Raw genomic sequence first — 18,947 nt, forward strand, 5'->3', positions numbered from 1 at the left:
GCTTTAAAGAGCAAAACTAAGTTCTGCATTCCTGTAAAACTTGATTCAAAATGTTATTTGATCTGTGAAGTCACCAGAAGTACACAGCGTCAAAGTGGACCCCCATCCTCTAGGCCCCAGCTATTCCGGGTTCCCACCTTTTCTGCAGGGCTGTTCCTATCCTTGCCAAGCAGGAACTTCCGTTGTCCTCTTTGGGTAACTTCACCCCTTGTTTGCAGACTTTTTTTTCTTTTTAAATTATGGTAAAACATTTACAGCATAAAAACTTGCCTTTTTAATAATTTTGTTTTTTTCTGTTGTTATTGTTGAGACACAGTCTCTCTCACCCAGGCTGGAGTGCAGTGCTGCCTCAACATCCTGGGCTCAGGTGATCCTCCCACCTCAGCCTCCCAAGTAGCTGGGACTTCAGGCACGAGCCTCCACGCCCAGCTAACATTTTTACCTTTTAGTAGAGACGAGGGACTCACTATGTTTCCCAGGCTGGCCTGAACTCCTGGGGTCAAGCAGTCCTCCTGCCTCTGCCTCCCAAAGTGCATTACATGCGTGAGCCACCGTGCCCGGCTTAATCGTTCCATTTTAAAGACATTATATTCACACTGTTGAGCAATCATCACCACTATTTCCAAAACTTTTTCATCACCCCAAACAGAAACTCTGTACCCATTAAGCAATAAAGTCCCATTCCCTCAGCCACCAGTCTCCAGTAACCTCTAGTTACTTTCTGTCTCTTTGAATTTGCCTATTCTAGATATTTCGTGTAAGTGGAATCATACAGTGGTTGTCGTTTTATGTCTGGCTTCTTGCCCTTGGTATCGCGTTTTCAAGGTTGCAGGGACCCTTTTGGGCTATGGCTCTGGAGGGGCAAGTAGTATAAGTCACCCCCGGATATCCTCTGGACCTCGGCCCTGTCACCCTGCAGCCTGTCTCTTGGGCCTTCTTGTGATGGTAGAGGGCACTTGTTCTGGACGTTGCTCCCACTTTTCCTCATGCTATGGAAATCCCAGCCCATCAGTGGGACTGTGTACCAGGGGCACCTTTTGATTAAAAGCCTGGGGCAAAATGAATCTGGCCTGAAGTCCTTGGAAGAAGGAGGAGGAGGCCAGATAACAAGTAATTGAAACAATTCCTACAGCAGCTTGGTCAGAGATTTTAGTGGTTATCAAATTATGTCCCTACCTTTTAATTTCTTGTAATCTGTTTAAAAAAGGCAGAAATAAGATCAGAAATATGGAGCAATATTTATGCACAAAGATGTCCCCTGCAGTGTTGTTTATGATAGCCCCAGTGGGAAACAACCTAAATAGCCAATCATTAGAGAGTGACTTAAGCAAATTATGGTAAAATATTACATGGCCATAAAAATTCTACCTACAAAGCAAAATAAGATTCTTGATGTTGGGGAAAATACCTATGACAAAATGTTAAGGAAAAAAAAACGTTTTAAAAGCAGACTGGAATTCTCTGTATGCATTATGAGATCATGTGTAAAAAAGAAAAATCACAGAGAAAAAATAAACAGAAGCATATGCCAAGCCGCGTGGTGCAATTATGGTTTTTAAATTTTTTCTTTACATCTTTCTGCACTTTGCAAATTCTCTGCAAAAAGAACATGCATCACTTTGATCTTCAGGACAACAAAGGAATAAATGGGAGGAGAATGTTCCTCTGCATATGATGAAGGAGGAACCAGAATTTGGGGGCTACTGAAGGCCTGGCTCAGACCTGGGAACCATATGGCACCTGAGGATGTTTTTGGGGGATGCTGTGGGGTAGTGGGATTGCGTGAGGTGAGAGTGGCATGTGTTCACCTGGAAGATAACTGACTTAGACAGTGGTTGGAAACACAGATGCCTTCAAGGGTCTAGCAAGTATCATAATTGATACTTGCAAATGAGCAAAGCTGTGCAATACGATAAGGAGTGGTGGGGACTGTGGCAAAATGGGAGCCACACACCCGGCCTAAAAGAAGTGGCTGCTGAAGTGGCAGTGGTTGCTTGCCTTCAGGAGTGGGGGCTCCATGTGGCCAGACTTTATGTTCTTCAAAGAAGCCAAAAATTCATACAAACATGTGCATGTGTGTTGGGGGGGTGGGTTTGTTGGGTTTTTTTGTTTGTTTGTTTTTTAGAGATAGAGTCTCACTCTGTTGCTGAGGCTGGAGTGCAGTGGTGCCATCACAGCTCACTGCAGACTGCAGCCTTGACTACCTGGGCTCAAGCTATCCTCCCACTTTAGCCTCCTATGTAGCTAGGACTGCAGGCACACACCACCACGTCTGGCTAATTTGTTTTATTATTTGTAAAGATGAGATCTCCCTGTGTTGCCCAGGCTGGTCTCGAACTCCTGGGGCCTGTGTCTCCTCCTAGGGCTCAAGCGATCCTCCTGCCTTGGCCTCCCAAAGTGCTGGAATTACAGGCATGAGCCACCATGCCTGGCCTCATTGTTTTTTAACATGTGAAATCTCTAAAACACTGGCATCTAATAAAAAAAATATTTTTGATGCCATGCAGTCCACATCTCTGGGCCAGATGTGGGTGAGCCACAGAGTCTGCGACCTCTGACCTGTCCCTTCTCCTCCGAGGTGGCTTCCTCTTCCATGGGCTCTGTTAAATGCTCCATATGGGTGACAGGCCCGCAGCACAGACTGAAAGGGCTTTCCTTTTGTTCTTTCTGCCAGAAAACGAGCCTCCATCTCCACTGGTCTCTGGGATTATTGATTACAACATGCCCCTCACCTCTACCTACCTGAAGCAGATGAAGCTTCGAGTGATGAATTCCCAGGAGCAGGTAAGGCGGCCGTCTCCCCTCACCCCACCTGGAGGCGTCCTGACTTGCCTGGCGGTGGTTGATTCTTTCCAAGACTAGGGGCCACAGCTTGTGTAAATACACGGGAAATCAAAGAGGCCCTTATCTGGTTATCTGGGCTGTCCAGGCGGAGAGGGGGGAGGCAAGAATGTGTTTCTCGTGAGAGGGTCTCCTGTGCAGACAGCCCTGCGGGTCTTCAGGGAGAAAACTTTCCCCTTGGGTGGGCTCATAGGAGGAGGGGGAGGAGAGGACGTGGAAGGGAGGGAGCTGCAGCCCTGGCCCCTGGAGTTGTTCTCTCTCTGCTCTGCCCTATATCGCTGGCCTCTTGCCACCTTCCCCCAGGGAGGCAAGAGAGAGTAACCGCCTGCCTGTGGCCTCTGTCACTCTTGGGGCCCAGATGGACTAGGGGATAGTCCTTGGAGGGTGGCCCTGGGGCCTCCTGGCCGTCCAAGCCTCCCCAGCTGGGGTTTGCCAAGGGCCATGAGACACCATGGAAACAGGCTATGAAAAGAAACTCCCTCTCGCCTGCCTTCCCACACAGTCCACCTCCTAACCCTTTGCAAAGCAAGTAGCCTGACTGTCTTTCAAAGAAGGACTAGGTGAGTTTCCCTCCACCTCCACCCTCCCCACCCCGCACCGCCTAAAACCAGGGTAATCACTTCTTGCCTTTGGCTTGGAGTGTTCTCGTCTCTTAGGACATCCAAACCCATCATGTCCTTGTGGCCCTAGCAGGGGATTGGATTCTTTCTCTCCCATTGAAAGATGGGTCAGAACTCGAGTCTGTCTTCCAGCCCTGGGTGCGGCTCTCCTGTGCAGCCGGTCTCTAGCTCTGGGTGCGGCCGTCCTGTGCACTGGTGTCCTTGACAACCCCAGCGTGCGTGCTCTGAGGGGGTGGTGGCGGCTCCTCGGCCAGATCCATGGTGATGTAGCAGGACACGTGCAGGTGGCATCTTGGCCCATGATACCCAGTTTGAGGACTTCAGCTGGGTGGCTTGAACCTGCAGAGCTGCGTATTCCTTTCAAGAGGCGGGGCGGCCAGCCCTCCTGTCCCCATACTGTGCCCAGACCCTAGAGGCTGTGTGATGTAGGCTTTGCTCTGAGCGGTAGAACTGTTTGCTAGAACTGTGTTTCCCACGTCTTCTCATCTGAGCGTGCCTGTTCTGGGATGGTTGCATCTCCAAAAACTTCACATCATCACAAATAATTCCAGTGGAGAAAATGGGCTTGGGTTGGGTTTCCAATGCGCAAAGGCAAAGTAGTTTGGGCTGCAGGGGTGTCGGTAATGAGGGTGTCGCTTTTGTTATTGGTTATAGAATCCCAGCACCACTGTGCAGCCTCTGCGTTAGGTCTCCTCTGACTGCCGCTGAAGAGCAATCTGTGGCCTTTCTTTCCTGTAGCCATCCTCACTGTCACCGGCACCTGGCTTCGTAAACACGGTTATGACCGTGCTCATCTGTGCCCATGAAGAATGAAGCACAAAACCGCAGAAACAGCCGGGAGCACAGCCCCCTGGTTTTGTTTCCTACAGAATGGCACTAAATCCAGGTCACCACTAGAACCAGTAGTGGTCAGTGTCATGCAAGTTGCGATCTCTCACTAACGAATCAGATATTTGATCTGGTTAAAAATCCTAACTGTATCTTCACTTGCATCAATGGAAGGAGGGGAGTTAAGACTATGGGTTAGGTGCTTTAACGAGGATTCAGTCATTCCACAAATATTTGTGGAGCTCTGTTCTGTGAGCCAGGCTCTGGGGATTAGCAGAAACAGCAGTACCCCTAGATTTTCTTTCTTCTTCTTCTTTTTTTTTTTTTTTTTTGAGGCAGAGTCTTACTCTGCCACCCAGGCTGGAGTGCAATGGCCGGATCTCAGCTCACTGTAACCTCCGCCTCCCGGGTTCAAGCGATTCTCCCGCCTCAGCCTCCCGAGTAGCTGGGATTACAGGCACCTGCCACCACGCCTGGCTAATTTTTTATATTTTTTGTAGAGATGGGGTTTCCTCATGTTGGCCAGGCTGGTCTTGAACTCCTGGGCTCAAGCAATCTGCCTGCCTAGGCCTCCCAAAGTGCTGCGATTCCAGCTGGCATCCCTGTATTTTCTTCTGATCTAGGGGAGACAGACACCAGCCAGAGGATCGCACACAAATGCCCAGCTCACAGCAGGCGGTGATAAACAATGGAGGAAGTGATCAGTGGGGCATTGCCATGATACAGAAGGACACGTGGCACTGGGGGTACTTAGGGTGGGCTGGAGGGTGGACTGAGGCAGGGGTCAGGGAAGCTGTGCCTCAGAAAAGGAGCTTCAGCTGAGAGTGGAATCTGAAGGGAAGAGAGTTCCAGGCCAAGGGAACAGCTTATGCAAAGGCCTTGTGGCTCAAGGGAGGACCAAGCCTGTAAGAGATTTGAGGGGCTGGTGTGGCTGCAGCAGAGAATGTGAGGAGTTCTGTTGCCAAAGCAAAAGGGGGAAGGCACAGTGTTGGGTGCATAAGCACCTGATGAGTATCGGGGATGAACCGTAGTTCATGACATGAGATGCAGGAATTGCCCTAGTGAGGCTCTGGCAGCTCCCAAAGGAAGGAAGGACTGTGGAGGGCATTGGTCTCCAGGGTGCTCTGGGAGTCCAGCTGGGGCAGGGCCAAGATCGAGGTGGCCTCTGCTTACAGTGGGGCTGGATGTGACTTCCTCAGCTTCATTAGTAGTTTCCAGGTGGGGGTGTCTGAATGTTGCCAGCTTCTTCTGAGTGCAGCAGGAGATGGAAGTTCAGGCCTGCCTTTCACCACCTGGCAGGTGAAGCAGCCTCCCTCCTCGTGCCTAGAGCCCTTCATCTGTCAGTCTTCAGCACTCCGTGCAAAGCAATGAACTCTCAAGGCCTCAGCCTCTTAGGCAGTGCCGTTATCCCTGTTTTATGGCTGGGCACGTGGCACAACATGAAATCACATGGCTCACCAGATTATTTATCTGCAGCATCAAGGAAGGGCCAAGGACCCAGCAGTCTTTGATTCTTCAGCTTGAGTTAGAACTAAAAATACATATACTTCAATTACTAGCTTATTTCCTGTGCAGCAAAGGCAGGCCAGGGTGGGTGAATGACTCCCCACCATCCAAACACAGCCACAGGATAGGTTCGGCTGCTGTCAAATCCGATGTCCCAAGACAAGGCTTTGAGAGTGGTTTCATCACTCTGACCACAAAATGCCAAAAGAGGACATCTGTAGTGTTTGCAAATTTCTAATGCAGGTTACATGGAAAATAAACCCAATTCTAAAGTAACCGGTAACCAGGATAAATATTTTGTTTTATTTTATTTATTTATTTCGAGATGGAGTCTCACACTGTCACCCTGGCTGGAATGCAATGGCGTGATCTCGGCTCACTGCAACCTCCACTTCCCGGGTTCGAGCAATTCTCATGCCTCTACCTCCCGAGTAGCTGGGATTACAGGCGGCTGCCACTAGGCCCGGCTAATTTTTTTTGTATTTTTAGTAGAGACATGGTTCACTCTGTTGGCCAGGCTGATCTCGAACTCCTGACCTCATGATCCACCTGCCTTAGCCTCCCAAAGTGCTGGGATTACAGGCATGAGCCACTGTGCCCAGCCATGATAAATATTTTATTAATGCTGAACAAAGCTCTGTGTCTGAAAACTTTGGGTAAGAAAAAATCTCAATAATCTGTTTATTTCTAACATCACGTATCAAAGAGACAAATGGTAAGATAAGGAGAACATTTTCCCTCACTTTGCTTTGATCAATATGCAGGTGGTGGGATTTTCTTGAGGGCTGGACAGAATCATGTTACTTGTAGGCCAGTTGTATTAGATTAATATGCTGGAAAATGAGTCCTTCTCTGCAGAGGGTATTAGATAATACGAAAATTCAATAACAAGATCCACAGAAAGAAGAAAGATTCTTCTTGAAGTCTCATTCAATGCACCCAATATTTATAGTGTCGTCAAGATACAAGGCACCACTGTGGGGGTTAGACTCCACCCTCTCGGCACCTCCAGCCTAAGACACGGACACCAGGAGCTGTCATCAAAATGGCCACACTGAGCAGAAAATAGTGGAGTGTGGCCTGATCAAAGAGTTTTTTATTTGGGAATACTCTTATAAAGCTATAAAATGGAAATTGTATTTAGTTGTACAGAGGAAGGAGCCATCTTCTTGGAAGGGGCAGGGAAGGAAGATTTCAGGCCCATTGTAGAAATTAGCTGTGGAAGCAGAGAGACAACTGTGCTCCTTCTCCCACCCAGAGGAAGCCGAGGCCCAGAGAGGCTCAGGGCTCAGCTCTGGAGGACTGTGGGCACCTCCCTTGCCTCCCTCTCTGCAGTTCCTGGAGCAGAGCTAATGTCCTGCTAATGGTTTTAATGGCCCTCACAGCAGTGTGTGAAGTGGTGCGGCTCCATTGTCTGAGCCCACGTGATGGAGGTTCTAGCTTGTCCCCATTAACCTCTGCCTCCCTCTCTACTGTTCTGTCCTGGCCCAGAATTTTCCTTGGGTCCTGGAGGGCAGGTGAGGAGGAGCAGACCCCTTCACAGACAGTGAGCTCTTCTTAGTAGAGGGGACAAAACAGCAGCCACAGAGCTGTCACCCAGGACAGAAAACAGAAGGGGCTAGTGCCAGGAAGTTCAGGGGCACTGGCTTATTTATTTATTTATTTGGAGACGGAGTTTTGCTCTTGTTGCCCAGGCTGGAGTGCAATGGCACTATCTCGGCTCACTGCAACCTCTGCCTCCTGGGTTCAAGCGGTGCTCCTGCCTTAGCCTCCTGAATAGCTGAGATTACAGGTGCGCACCACCACGCCCGGCTAATTTTGTATTTTTAGTAGAGATGGGGTTTCTCCATGTTGGTCAGGCTGGTCTTGAACTCCTGACCTCAGGTGATCCACCCTCCTCGGCCTCCCAAAGTGCTGGGATTATAAGTGTGAGCCACCGCGCCGGGCCTGGCTTACTTTTAAAATGGTATTTGGGCAAGCAGAGAGGGCCTGGGTGAGGGTAGCTGAGAAGTAACAGCTGGAGCAGGACCTGGGGCCAGGGGAGGCTGGAGCCAGTTTGGGGAACAGAGGAGAAGGAGGCCAGGACTCCGAGGAAGCCCCCTCCTTGGAAGCCAGGTCCAGGAGAGAGCCCTTCCTCAGTCAGCACTAGGGAGCGAGGTTCAGATTTCAAGCAGGAATTTTCTCAGGCTTCCATCTCCCTAAATGGAGAAGGAAACAAGCCCACTCTGAAAAACTCTCCACCACCTTCTTTTTTTTAAAGAAAACTGTGATAAATATATAAAACCTAAAATGTGCCATTTTAACCACTTTTAAGTATATAATTGAGTGGCATTGAGTATATTCACAATGTTGCACAACCATCACCAACTATCTATTTCCAAAATTTTTTCATCACCTGAAACAGAAACTCTGTACCCATTAAGCAATAATTCCCCTTCCTCCCCTCTCCCAGCCCTGGTAACCTCTATTCTGCTTTCTCTCTATGCAATTGGCTCTTCTAGGCACCTCATGTCAGTGGAATCAGACAATATTTGTCCTTTTGTCCTTTTGTGCATCATGTCCTCAAGGTTCATCCATGTAGTAGCATGTGTCAGAACTTTATTCCTTTTTGTTAGTTTTTTGAGACAGGGTCTCACCCTGTCACCCAGGCTGGAGTGCAGTGACATGATCACAGTTCACTGCAGCCTTGCCCTCCCAGGCTCAATCTGCCCACCTCAGCCTCCTGAGTATCTGGGACCACAGGCGAGCACCACCACATCTAGCTAGTTTTTGCATTTTTTTTGTAGAGATGTAGTTCGCCATGTTGTCTGGGCTGGTCTGGAACTCAAGCAATCTGCCCGTCTCAGCCTCCCAAAGTGCTGGGATTACAGGCATGTGTGCTATTGCCCCTGACCAACTTTATTCCTTTTTATGACAATAATATTTCATTGTATTAACCATAGATTTTGTTTATTGTATTTGTATTTATTTGTATTAACCACATTTTGTTTATTGCATTTATCTGTTCATGGACATTTGGGTTGTTTCCACTTTTTTGGCTAACTACATTTACTTTTTAATCATTATCTTTTCTCTTTCTTTTCTTATGAACCGTCTCAATCTCCCTCCTGCCCAGAAAGACCCCCAAATATGGGCAGACACAAAGGAGAAGGAGTGTTAATGGGTTACTGTGAGAGACTGTCACTTACTCAAACAGTGCTGACTCATGGGGTTCTTACCATGGAGAACCCAAGAGTACTGACTTAGACAACCATGTTTAGGAGCCTGATAGCAGTGATGATTCCCTTCTTTCCTTCCTCAGGCTGCCCTGCAGCCCAGGTGAGCTGGGAGTTCAGAGGAGTAATAGCAGAATGGAAACATGGCCTCGTCTCCTGCTGTGGCTCAATGTGTGTGACCTTTGATGGTCTCTTAAAGAAGCAGAGGTGGCCGGTGCAGTGGCTCACGCCTGTAATCCCAGGACTTTGGGAGGCTGAGGCGAGTGGATCACAAGGTCAAGAGATTGAGACCATCCTGGCCAACACGATGAAACCCCATTTCTAAAAATACAAAAATTAGCTGGGCATGGTGGCGCGTGCTTGTAGTCCCAGCTACTCGGAGGCTGAGGCAGGAGAATCGCTTGAACCCGGGAGGCAGAGGTTGCAGTGAGCAGAGATTGCGCCACTGCACTCCAGCCTGGCAACAGAGCAAGACTCAGTCTCAAAAAAAAAAAAAAAAAAAAAAGCAGCTGCAGAGGTTCTGAGATGTTTCTTTTTTTTTTTTTTTTTTTTTTTTTTTTTTTTTTTTTTTGATGGAGTCTCACTCTTTCACCCAGGCTGGAGTGCAGTGGCGCGATCTTGGCTCACTGCAAGCTCCGTCTCCTGGGTACACACCATTCTCCTGCCTCAGCCTCCCAAGTAGCTGGGACTACAGGCGCCCGCCACGACACCCGGCTAATTTTTTGTATTTTTAGTAGAGACAGGGTTTCACTGTGTTAGCCAGGATGGTCTTGATCTCCTGACCTCGTGATCCACCCACCTCAGTCTCCCAAAGTGCTGGGATTACAGGCGTGAGCCACCGCGCCCGGCCTCTGAGATGTTTCTTTAAAGTTAAAGAGTAATCTCCATGGACTAGAAATAGAATGTAGAACTTCTAAACTAGTAGAGTGAATAAAAGAAACACAGAAAACTTAATCAGTCCAGCAAGAGTGATTAAGGGGACTAAACGAAGAAACCACAAAAAAGAGATTTATGTATACATATAAAATAAATATAAAGGAATATGATAAATAAATGTATATAATAAATTACATAAAGTAACATAATACAAACAAGACCAAACTACTAAATATAAAAAATGTGAATGGGTTAAATTTCATTACACAGTATCATAAAAAGCTCAGAAGGGCCTTCTTAAATGGCATTTGGTATTTACAAAAGACATTTATCAAAATGACGCAAAAAGGAAAATTAAAACAAAAAAGAGGGAGTAGCGCTATTAATGTTAAATAAATGTTCAAGGCAAAAAAAAAGCATTAAGTAGGGCAAAGTGTGATATTTTATGATGATCAAAGACAGTTTCCCAGTGACACTCCAGACCTTGGAGGTCTGCCATTGGGGAGGTGAGGAGGGCTGTTAAGCTTTGCTGTAAGTGGCAGAATCTTTCTTTCTAGCTCTCAGCGTATCTTTGCCATCTCCACTCTCTTTTCACCATTTGCAAATTTTGCTACTGTCTTGGAATAGCCATTTCTCTAGACTGTTCAAACTTTGAGCATCTGTGTCTGCTCCTGAAAATGTGCGTGGACCAATAAGTGGGATAGACCCTGTGGCATTTGTGAGGATATGGGGTCTGCTGCTTTGGCTGCCTAGATTTTAGTCTGCCTCATTCTCTCCCCACGGGGCTCTCCCACTGAGGCCACCACTTTCCTCTCAGTTCCCAGCCTCCCAGGCTTCTACCCGTCCCACCAACTGTCTTCCCTACTCCCAGCCTTGCTGGTCTGCTTCTGGCTTCTTTCCTTTGCTCCATCTATTACCTCCTCTTGTTGTGTAGCTGAGCTGCAAGGGCCTAACTTGCCACCCTGAGAGCACGGGAAAGGCCTGAAATGCCATTGGCCACATTTTCAGTATCTGAGAATCTATAGCCCAAACCTTCGTCCTGTCTCAGTAAATTCCTGGCCCTGTGGAAGGTTTATGCTGCAGCAAGAAAACAAAAGCAACTAAAATACTGTCCTTGACCAGGGCTGCTGTTGGGATTTCTCTAGGCAGAGGACAATCCTTGGAGCATTTCTGCTGTGAGAGGACGTACAGCTGGAGAAGCTGCTGTGAGTTTCTACCTTGTGCCCTCAGACCTTCCACCACAATCCCAGGGCAGCTCGCCTACAGAAATCGCTTCCAGGTGGCCTTTTACCCCTTTTTAAATTGTTTTGATTTATTTGCATTTATTTACTTTTTATGTTTATTTTTTATTTTGAGATGGAGTTTTGCTCTTGCTGCCTAGGCTGGAGTGCAGTGATGTGATCTTGGCTCGTTGCAAACTCTGCTCTCAAGTTCAAGAGATTCTCCTGCCTCAGCCTCCCGAGTAGCTGAGATTACAGGCCCCAGCCACCACTCCCGGCTAATTTTTGTATATTTAGTAGATACGGGATTTCACCATGTTGGCCAGGCTGGTCTCGAACTCCTGACCTCAGGTGATCTGCCCGCCTCGGCTTCCCAAAGTGCTGGGATTACAGGGGTGAGCCACCACACCTGGCCTGCATTATTTTTATTTTTATAGATAGAATACTTTTTTTTTTTTTAGATGGAGTCTCACCGTCACCTAGGCTGGAGTGTAGTGGCGCAATCCTCACTGCAGCCTCCGCCTCCCGGATTCAGGCGTTTCTCTTGCCTCAGCCTCCTGAGTAACTGGAATTACAGGCGCCCACCACCAAACCCCGCTAATTTTTGTACTTTTAGTAGAGACGAGGTTTCACCATGTTGGCCAGGCTGATCTTGAACTCTTGACCTCAGGTAATCCGCCTGCCTCGGCCTCCCAAAGTGCTGGGATTACAGGCATGAGCCACCACACCCGGCCTCTAGAATACATTTTTTAAAATCATATAGAAAAATAGCAGACCCTGCCCCAGCCTCCCCACTTCAATTTCTACTCTCTAGGGACAGTCTCTTTTCTTTCTTATCTTTTAGCTGTCTCTTCTGGTATTTAACTCCTATTTTGAAATAACCTGCTTATACTATAAGTTCTTGATTTTTCAATTGGGGCTTTTGTTGTTGTTAATTTCTTGCTGTAGGAAATAAGTATTTGCACTCTTACGCCCTCTCATAAATACACTTATTATTTCTCCTTCCTCCATCCTGCAACAAATCTATACCTCTCTATTTAGATAAATTGCTATTCATTGTTTATATTATTATGACTGTGTGCATAGTACTCATAGCTGACCCAATTAGCATATGCTATGATTACATTTCCTTACATTTCCTTTCTTCGGATTCCCCAGAGTTAGTCATTGCCTCCTTTTCCCCATCCGTAGCTCTCTCTCTTTTGATATTGCCTATGCTGTGTGTGTTGTCATTTTTATTTTTATGTACTCAGATGTATCAATTTTTTCTTCAAATCGCTTCTGCATTTGAGTCTTAAAAAGGCTAACTCCACTCCACCCCCATGTTTTCTTTTAGTATTTTTATGTTTTCATTTTTTTGATAGACTATTTTTGAGAACAGTTTTAACTTTACAGAAAAATTGGGAAGATAGTACAGAGTAGCCACATTGCACACTCCTCGACACACAGTTTCGCCTATTATCAATGTCTTACGTTAAGGTGATACATTTGTTACCACTAATGAACCACATTGATACATTATTGTAACTAAAGTCTATAGTTTATTTAGATTCCCTTAGCTTTTACCTAATTTCCTTTTCTGTTCCAAGATTTCATCCAGGATACAACATTTAATTTTCATTGTAACATTTAATTGCATTTAATTGTCATGTCCCTTTAGTCTTCTTTGGGCTTTGACAGTTTCTCAGACTTCCCTTGTTTTTGATAACCTTGACAGTTTCGAAGAGTACTAGTCATGTATTTTGTAGGATTTAGAAATTTGACGTTTTTCTCTATATAAAACCGGGGTTATGGGTTATTAGGAGGAAGACCACAGACATGGAGTGTCATTTTCATCACATCCTGTTAAGGGTCTATAATATCAACATGTTTTAGGACTGTTGCCATTGGCCTTGATCACACCTGTTGAAATAATGGTTGTCACGTTTCTCTGCTGTCAAGTGACTTTTCCCTCTTTCCACACTGTGCACTTGGGAAGGAAGGCACTGTGTGCAGCCCACACCTGAAGAGTGAGGAGTCATGCTCTGCCTTTTTTAGGGTGAATTATCGACATAAATTATTTAGATTGCTTATGCATAGGAGATTTGTTTCTCCTCCCCCACTTATTAATTTATTCAGCCATTTATAGAAGTGGAGACTCATAGCTGTTTATTTTATGCTTTGATGATCATTCAATACTTCTTCATTTTGTTGTACAAATTGTTCTAGCTTTGGCCATTGGAGCTTTTTCAGTTGTTTCCCGTGCTCTTTTGCCATACCTCATTGGTGTTTGGGATTTTTGTTTGTTCGTTTCTTGTTTTTTAGTGCTTCTTTGCTTTCTGGCGCTGTAAGACTCCAGGCTCATCTTGCATATTTCCTGCCCCAATCCTGGAATCAGTGATTTCTCCAAGGAGCTCTGATTCCTTTTATTGGAAAACCATTTTAAAAACCAAAATATCTGATCGAGACCATCCTGGCTAACATGATGAAACCACGTCTCTACTAAAAAAAAAAAAAAAAAAAATAGCTGGGTGTGGTGGCAGGCGCCTGTACTCCCAGCTACTTGGGAGGCTGAGGCAGGAGAATGGTGTGAACCCGGGAGGCGGAGCTTGCAGTAAGCTGAGATTGTGCCACTGCACTCCAGCCTGGGCAACAAAGCGAGACTTCGTCTCAAAAAAAAAAAAAAAAAAAAAAAAAATCTGGCTGGGCATGGTGGCTTACACCCATTATCCCAACACTTTGGGAGGCCAAGGCAGAAGGGTCTCTTGAGTTCAGGAGTTCAAGACCAGCCTGGGCAACATAGTGAAACCTCATCTCTATATATTTTGTATAAAACAAAACAAAAAAACAAGATCCGGGCACTATGTGTGCTCATTGGTACTGAAGTATCCTTTCTTGCAGGGCCTTCCAACTGACAGAGCAAAAAGCATACATGTTTTTATTTTCATTTTTTATATTTAATCTTTGATCCATTTGGAGCTTATGCTGAAGTATTCTGAGATACAGATTCCACTTAACCCTTTTGTCTCAGCATCATTTGTTAAATACTCCACTTTCTCCCACTGATTTGAGATGACACCTTTAAAACTTACTAAGTTTCCATCCAAAACAGAATCTACTTCTGTTTGGTCCATTGGGCTCCTTGACTATTCATGTAGCAGCAACAAACTGTTTTAAGTGTGAAAACTTTATCATATGTTTTAATATCTAGTAGGAATTGTTTCTCCTTTGTTGGCTTTCTTTTTAAAAGTTTTGCTGGCTTGAAAAAAGGCATTACTTTGAAAAAAAAAATTGTTCCTTTTTTTTTTTTTTTTTTGAGACAAGGTCTCCCTCTGTGGCCCAGGCTAGAGTGCAGTCGCAAAATCTTGGCTCACTACAACCTCCGCTGCCTGGGCTCAAGCAATTCTCCTGCCTCAGCCGACTGAGTAGCTGGGACTACAGATGCCCACCACCATGCCCAGCTAATTTTTGCATTTTTAGTAGTGATGGGGTTTTACCATGTTGGCCAAGCTGGTCTCAAACTCCTGGCCTCAAGTGATCTGCCTACCTCAGCCTCCTAAAGTGCTGGGATTACAGGCATGATCCACTGCACCCAGCCAAAAATTGTTTAATGCCTAAAAATGTTTGTATTCCCTTTTTGGTGGAGGAAAAATACTGCAGCAGCACCACTGATCTGACCACACGAGCGTTAAGTGAAGATACTTTATCCCAGGCCTCTTTGTTCACTGACAAACAGAGGTGGACTGAGAGCCAGGAGCACTATGATCCCAGTGTCAGGATCGGGGGGCTCTGAACATGGATAGCACAGCATTCCCCATCCTCCTAAAATGGTATCATGCAAAATAGGGCATTTCTTTAAAACAAATTTTTTTTTGGCCGGGAGCAGTGGCTCACGCCTGTAATCCCAGCACTTTGGGAGGCCAAGGTGGGCAGATCACAAGGCCAGGAGTTTGAGACCAGCCTGATCAACATGGTGAAGCCCGTCTCTACTAAAAATACAAAAATTAGTCAGGCGTGGTGGCAGGAGCCTGTAATCCCAGGTACTCAGGAGATTGAGGCAGGAGAATCACTTGAACCTGGGAGGCAGAGGTTGCAGTGAGCTAAGATCGCACCACTGCACTCCATCCTGGGCAACAGAGCAAGACCAAGACTCTGTCTCAAAAACAAACAAACAAAAAATTTTTTTAAGTAGAAACAATGCCTCACTTTGTTGCCCAGGCTGATCTTGAACTTCTGGGCCTCCCAAAGAAAATAGCGAAAATAGTGCATTTCTTTTCTTTTTTTTTTTTTTTTTTTTTTTTTGAGACAGGGTCTCACTCCCGTTGCCCACGGTAGAGTGCAGTGGTGCAATCACAGCTCAATGCAGCCTTGACTTCCCAGGCTCTAGTGATCCTCCCAACTCAGCCTCCCAAGTAGCTGGGACTACAGGCACACACCACCACACCTGGCTAATTTTTTTGCATTTTTTTATAGAGATGGGGCTTCACGTGTTGCCCAGGCTGGTCTTGAACTCCTGGGCTCAAGCGATCCTCCCACTTTGGCCTCCTAAAGTGCTGGAATGACAGGCATAAGCCACCATGCCCTGTGAAAATAGGGCATTTCTAAACTTGAGAGGGAATGATTTATCAGAAACTTTTTTTTTTAAGAGAACAGAGAGAGGCGAAAAAAGCTCATTGTCAAACATCTTTTGTTATGGGGCATTATTTTTGCAATCAGTATATGTTCTTGAACATCCTGGGGTGCTTTCTAGAAACTTACTACAATTTCCAAATTCTCACAGAAAGTGAGCATTTCTTCTCTTTTGTGAGGGCAACCTGGGCTGGGAGAGGTCTGTGTCTTTTCTTTCCTCTCGCTTCCCCGAAGCTGTATGGGAAAGTGGAAAACAGCCACCACCCTGTCTGGAAAGCCAGTGTCTGATGGGGTTGGCAGATACCCCGAACCTGAACAGCTCATTGTCCCCAGCAGCTCCTTGAGGCTCGAGCCCCTTCCGGGCTGCAGACCTCCACCCCCACAAATGCGAGGATGCCAAGGTGGCCTTTCAACTTTATTATCTGGGGAAAAAAATGCAGGAAGCACTCGTAATTTACTGTTGCAAGCAGGAGAGCTGCCTGGTGCTATAAGCAGCAACCCTGCATGCAGGGCTGGCCTGGGGACACTTTGTGTGTGTCAAGGGAAAAGCTTGCAGAGGTCAGGAGCTGCTACCTGGGCATCCATGAATGAAGAGAGGCAGTGGCTGTGTCCTGTCAGAGCTCTGGCAGTAAAACACCCCTGCCAGGCAGCCCAGGGAGCTGACTCCTGCTCTGTTTCTAAGGACAAGAGAGACCTAACAGGAAAGGAGACGTCTTTCCTGGGCTGGGCCAGGAAGGAGCAGCTCAAAACATCCAGACAGTCCCTGTACCGATGGCCGCCCTTGTGACCGCCACAGCCTGACCGAGACCCAGAAGGGATTCGTGATCTTGTGGCTAAATCCTGTTCCGTTTTGCAACTAAACTCCTCACTCCAGCTTTTGGGTGCCTGTTTCACCCAGAACTAGTGGGATATTTTGGGCAGGGTGCTTTTCTGCAGCCCTCCCTGGTTTTCCTTGCTTTTTATTTTGAATGCGGGACCCCTGATGGTTTTGTCAAGCCTTCTACTTAAGGCACTGAAACTCAGGCAGCTCAGCCCCCTGGCAGCTGAGCACTTAGTGGTTGTGGCTTTTACACAGGTTCTTGACCCACCCTGACTCTTGTCAGCCTGATGGGTCATTTTCATGTGGGGCCCAGATAGGCCCTGTCACCCCCAGCAAAGAGCAGCTCCAGGAGACCTGACTCCACAGGGCGGGTGGGTGGGCCAGGGCTTTGTAACCAGACCTGGAGGGTGCAGGAGGGTTTCAGACACTTCAGCAGCTGATGTCTGGAGATCAATTAGAGATAATGGCTTTGGGTGGACTGGAAGAAGCATGGCCAAGCTTTTTCCTGGTCATGATTGTGTTTACCTCATTATCGGACTTCTTTTTTTTTTTTTTTTTTGAGGGTGGGAGGGCATAGTGTTGCTTTGTGAATTTGTGCTGTCTGCTTTGTTTTGCTCGGGATGACTGGGTGTGGATCCCAGCAGGCGGGTAGCTCCCCCACCCCTATTCAGAGTGAGAGGCACACAGCACAGCTTCTGCTCACGGCCCACCAGACCCTTGTCCTCCCTGCAACACAGCATCCTGTGGTTTTAAAGAAATTTCCTAGGCCAGGTGTGGTGGTTCATGCCTGTAATCCCAGCACATCTTGGGAGGCTGAAGTGGGCGGATCACCTGAGGTCAGTTCGAGACCAGCCCGGTCAACATGATGAAACCCTGTCTCTACTAAAAATACAAAAAATTAGCCAGCTGTGGTGGCAGGCACCTGTAGTCCCAGCTACACGGGAGGCTGAGGCAGGAGAATCGCTTGAACCTGGGAGGCAGAGGTTGCAGTGAGCTGAGATCATGCCACTGTACTCCAGCCTGGGCAACAAGAGTGAAACTCTATCTCAAAAAAAAAAAAAAGAAAGAAAGAAATTTCTTCCTTTATTCACTCAAAAATCATTTCCGAGGTTCCTACTACATGCTGGAGGTCATTCCAAGCATGGAGGATACCACAGTGAATGAGACAGATAAGGTACCCATCCCTAGGAGCTCACAGACTTGGAGATGATAAACAAGGCAATATAAAAAAAATATGCAAAAGGAGGAAATTTGGGGTAGATAATTAAAATAGAGTAAGATGACAGACTGTGCCTCAGGGCGAGAAGGCCTCTCTGAAGAGGCGGCATCCGAGCCAAGGCCTGAATGGTGAGAAGTGGCCAGCCCTGCAGAGATGAAGTGGGAGGGCTTTCCAGGCACGGGAGACAGCACATGCAAAGACCCTGGGGTAGGAACAGCAGTGGGGCTCGGATAGAAGAGCAAGTGGGAGCTATGCCTGGGAGCCGTCTTCAGAGGCAGCTCTCCCAGGGCCTGCCAGCCAGGTACACATGTGTTGTGATGTGAAGCCTAGTGGTGATCTTTCTCTGCCAGAGGGGAGCAGGGCAGGGACCTGGGCCTGTCTCAGGTCGAAAGTGGAGATGAGCACCTGAGAAGGGAGTCCAGCGACTCTGGTTCTAGGTGTGCCTCTGCCCCACGAGCCATCTAAGTTATTTTATTGGGGTGCAGTGATTTGTTCACAGCTCACTGCAGCCTTGACCTCCTGAGCTCAAGCGATTCTCCCACTTCAGCCCCCCGAGTAGCTGAGACCACAGGTGCGCAACACCGCACCCAGCTAATGTTTGTATTTTTTGTAGGGATGGGGTCTCGCCGTGTTGCTCAGGCTGGTCTTGAACTCCTGGGCTTAAGCAATCCCCCACCTCAGCCTCCCCAAAGTGCTGGGACATGAGCCACTGTGCCCCAGCCATCTAACTTCTTCATGCTGTAGCTTCCCTGTTACTAGATCAGCAGGTTTGGGTTAGACATTTGTGGCTTTCAAATTTTGCATTTTGATGGAGGAACCCCTTTCTTCAAGGGACTGTCTTTTGGGGAGGAAGTTGAGTGGGTCAGGGGTCAGCAGCAGACAGGCATGTTGCTGGCAATGCTGGGCACGGAGCCCAGAACCCGCCCACTTGCCCCTTTTGTCCCCAGCAGCCCATCTGCCTCTCCTGCACCACCCCAGGAACAGGCCTGGGCAGCCCTGAGCTTTGGCCTGTGGTGCCGAAGACAGTCAAGGAGAGGGGCTTGGTCCAGCGCAACCATAAGCAGTCTCCTCGACAGATATGAGTCACAGAGCCCATGCCCTGCCAGCCCCATGGTCATTCTAAGGCTCTGGCATTTAGAATGGCTCTAAATACCTCAAGAGGAGATAAGATAGAAACAGAAGATGTTCTTTAAC

At 47.2% G+C, this 18,947-nt stretch overlaps 1 protein-coding gene across 5 annotated transcripts in view; it reads left to right on the top strand.

Annotated features, from left to right (window-relative positions):
• NOL4L (nucleolar protein 4 like) overlaps positions 1 to 18,947 on the top strand; it is a 143,946-nt gene that overhangs the window by 73,188 nt on the left and 51,811 nt on the right. For all 5 annotated transcript variants that reach the window (XM_063633726.1, XM_055265742.2, XM_055265741.2 and 2 more), the window contains exon 4: positions 2,675 to 2,784. In XM_063633726.1, coding sequence (XP_063489796.1) covers positions 2,675 to 2,784 — 110 coding nt within the window. The remainder of the gene's footprint in view (positions 1 to 2,674; positions 2,785 to 18,947) is intronic.

This window comes from Symphalangus syndactylus, chromosome 24 (genome assembly GCF_028878055.3).
Source record: "Symphalangus syndactylus isolate Jambi chromosome 24, NHGRI_mSymSyn1-v2.1_pri, whole genome shotgun sequence".
Lineage (NCBI taxonomy): Eukaryota > Metazoa > Chordata > Mammalia > Primates > Hylobatidae > Symphalangus > Symphalangus syndactylus.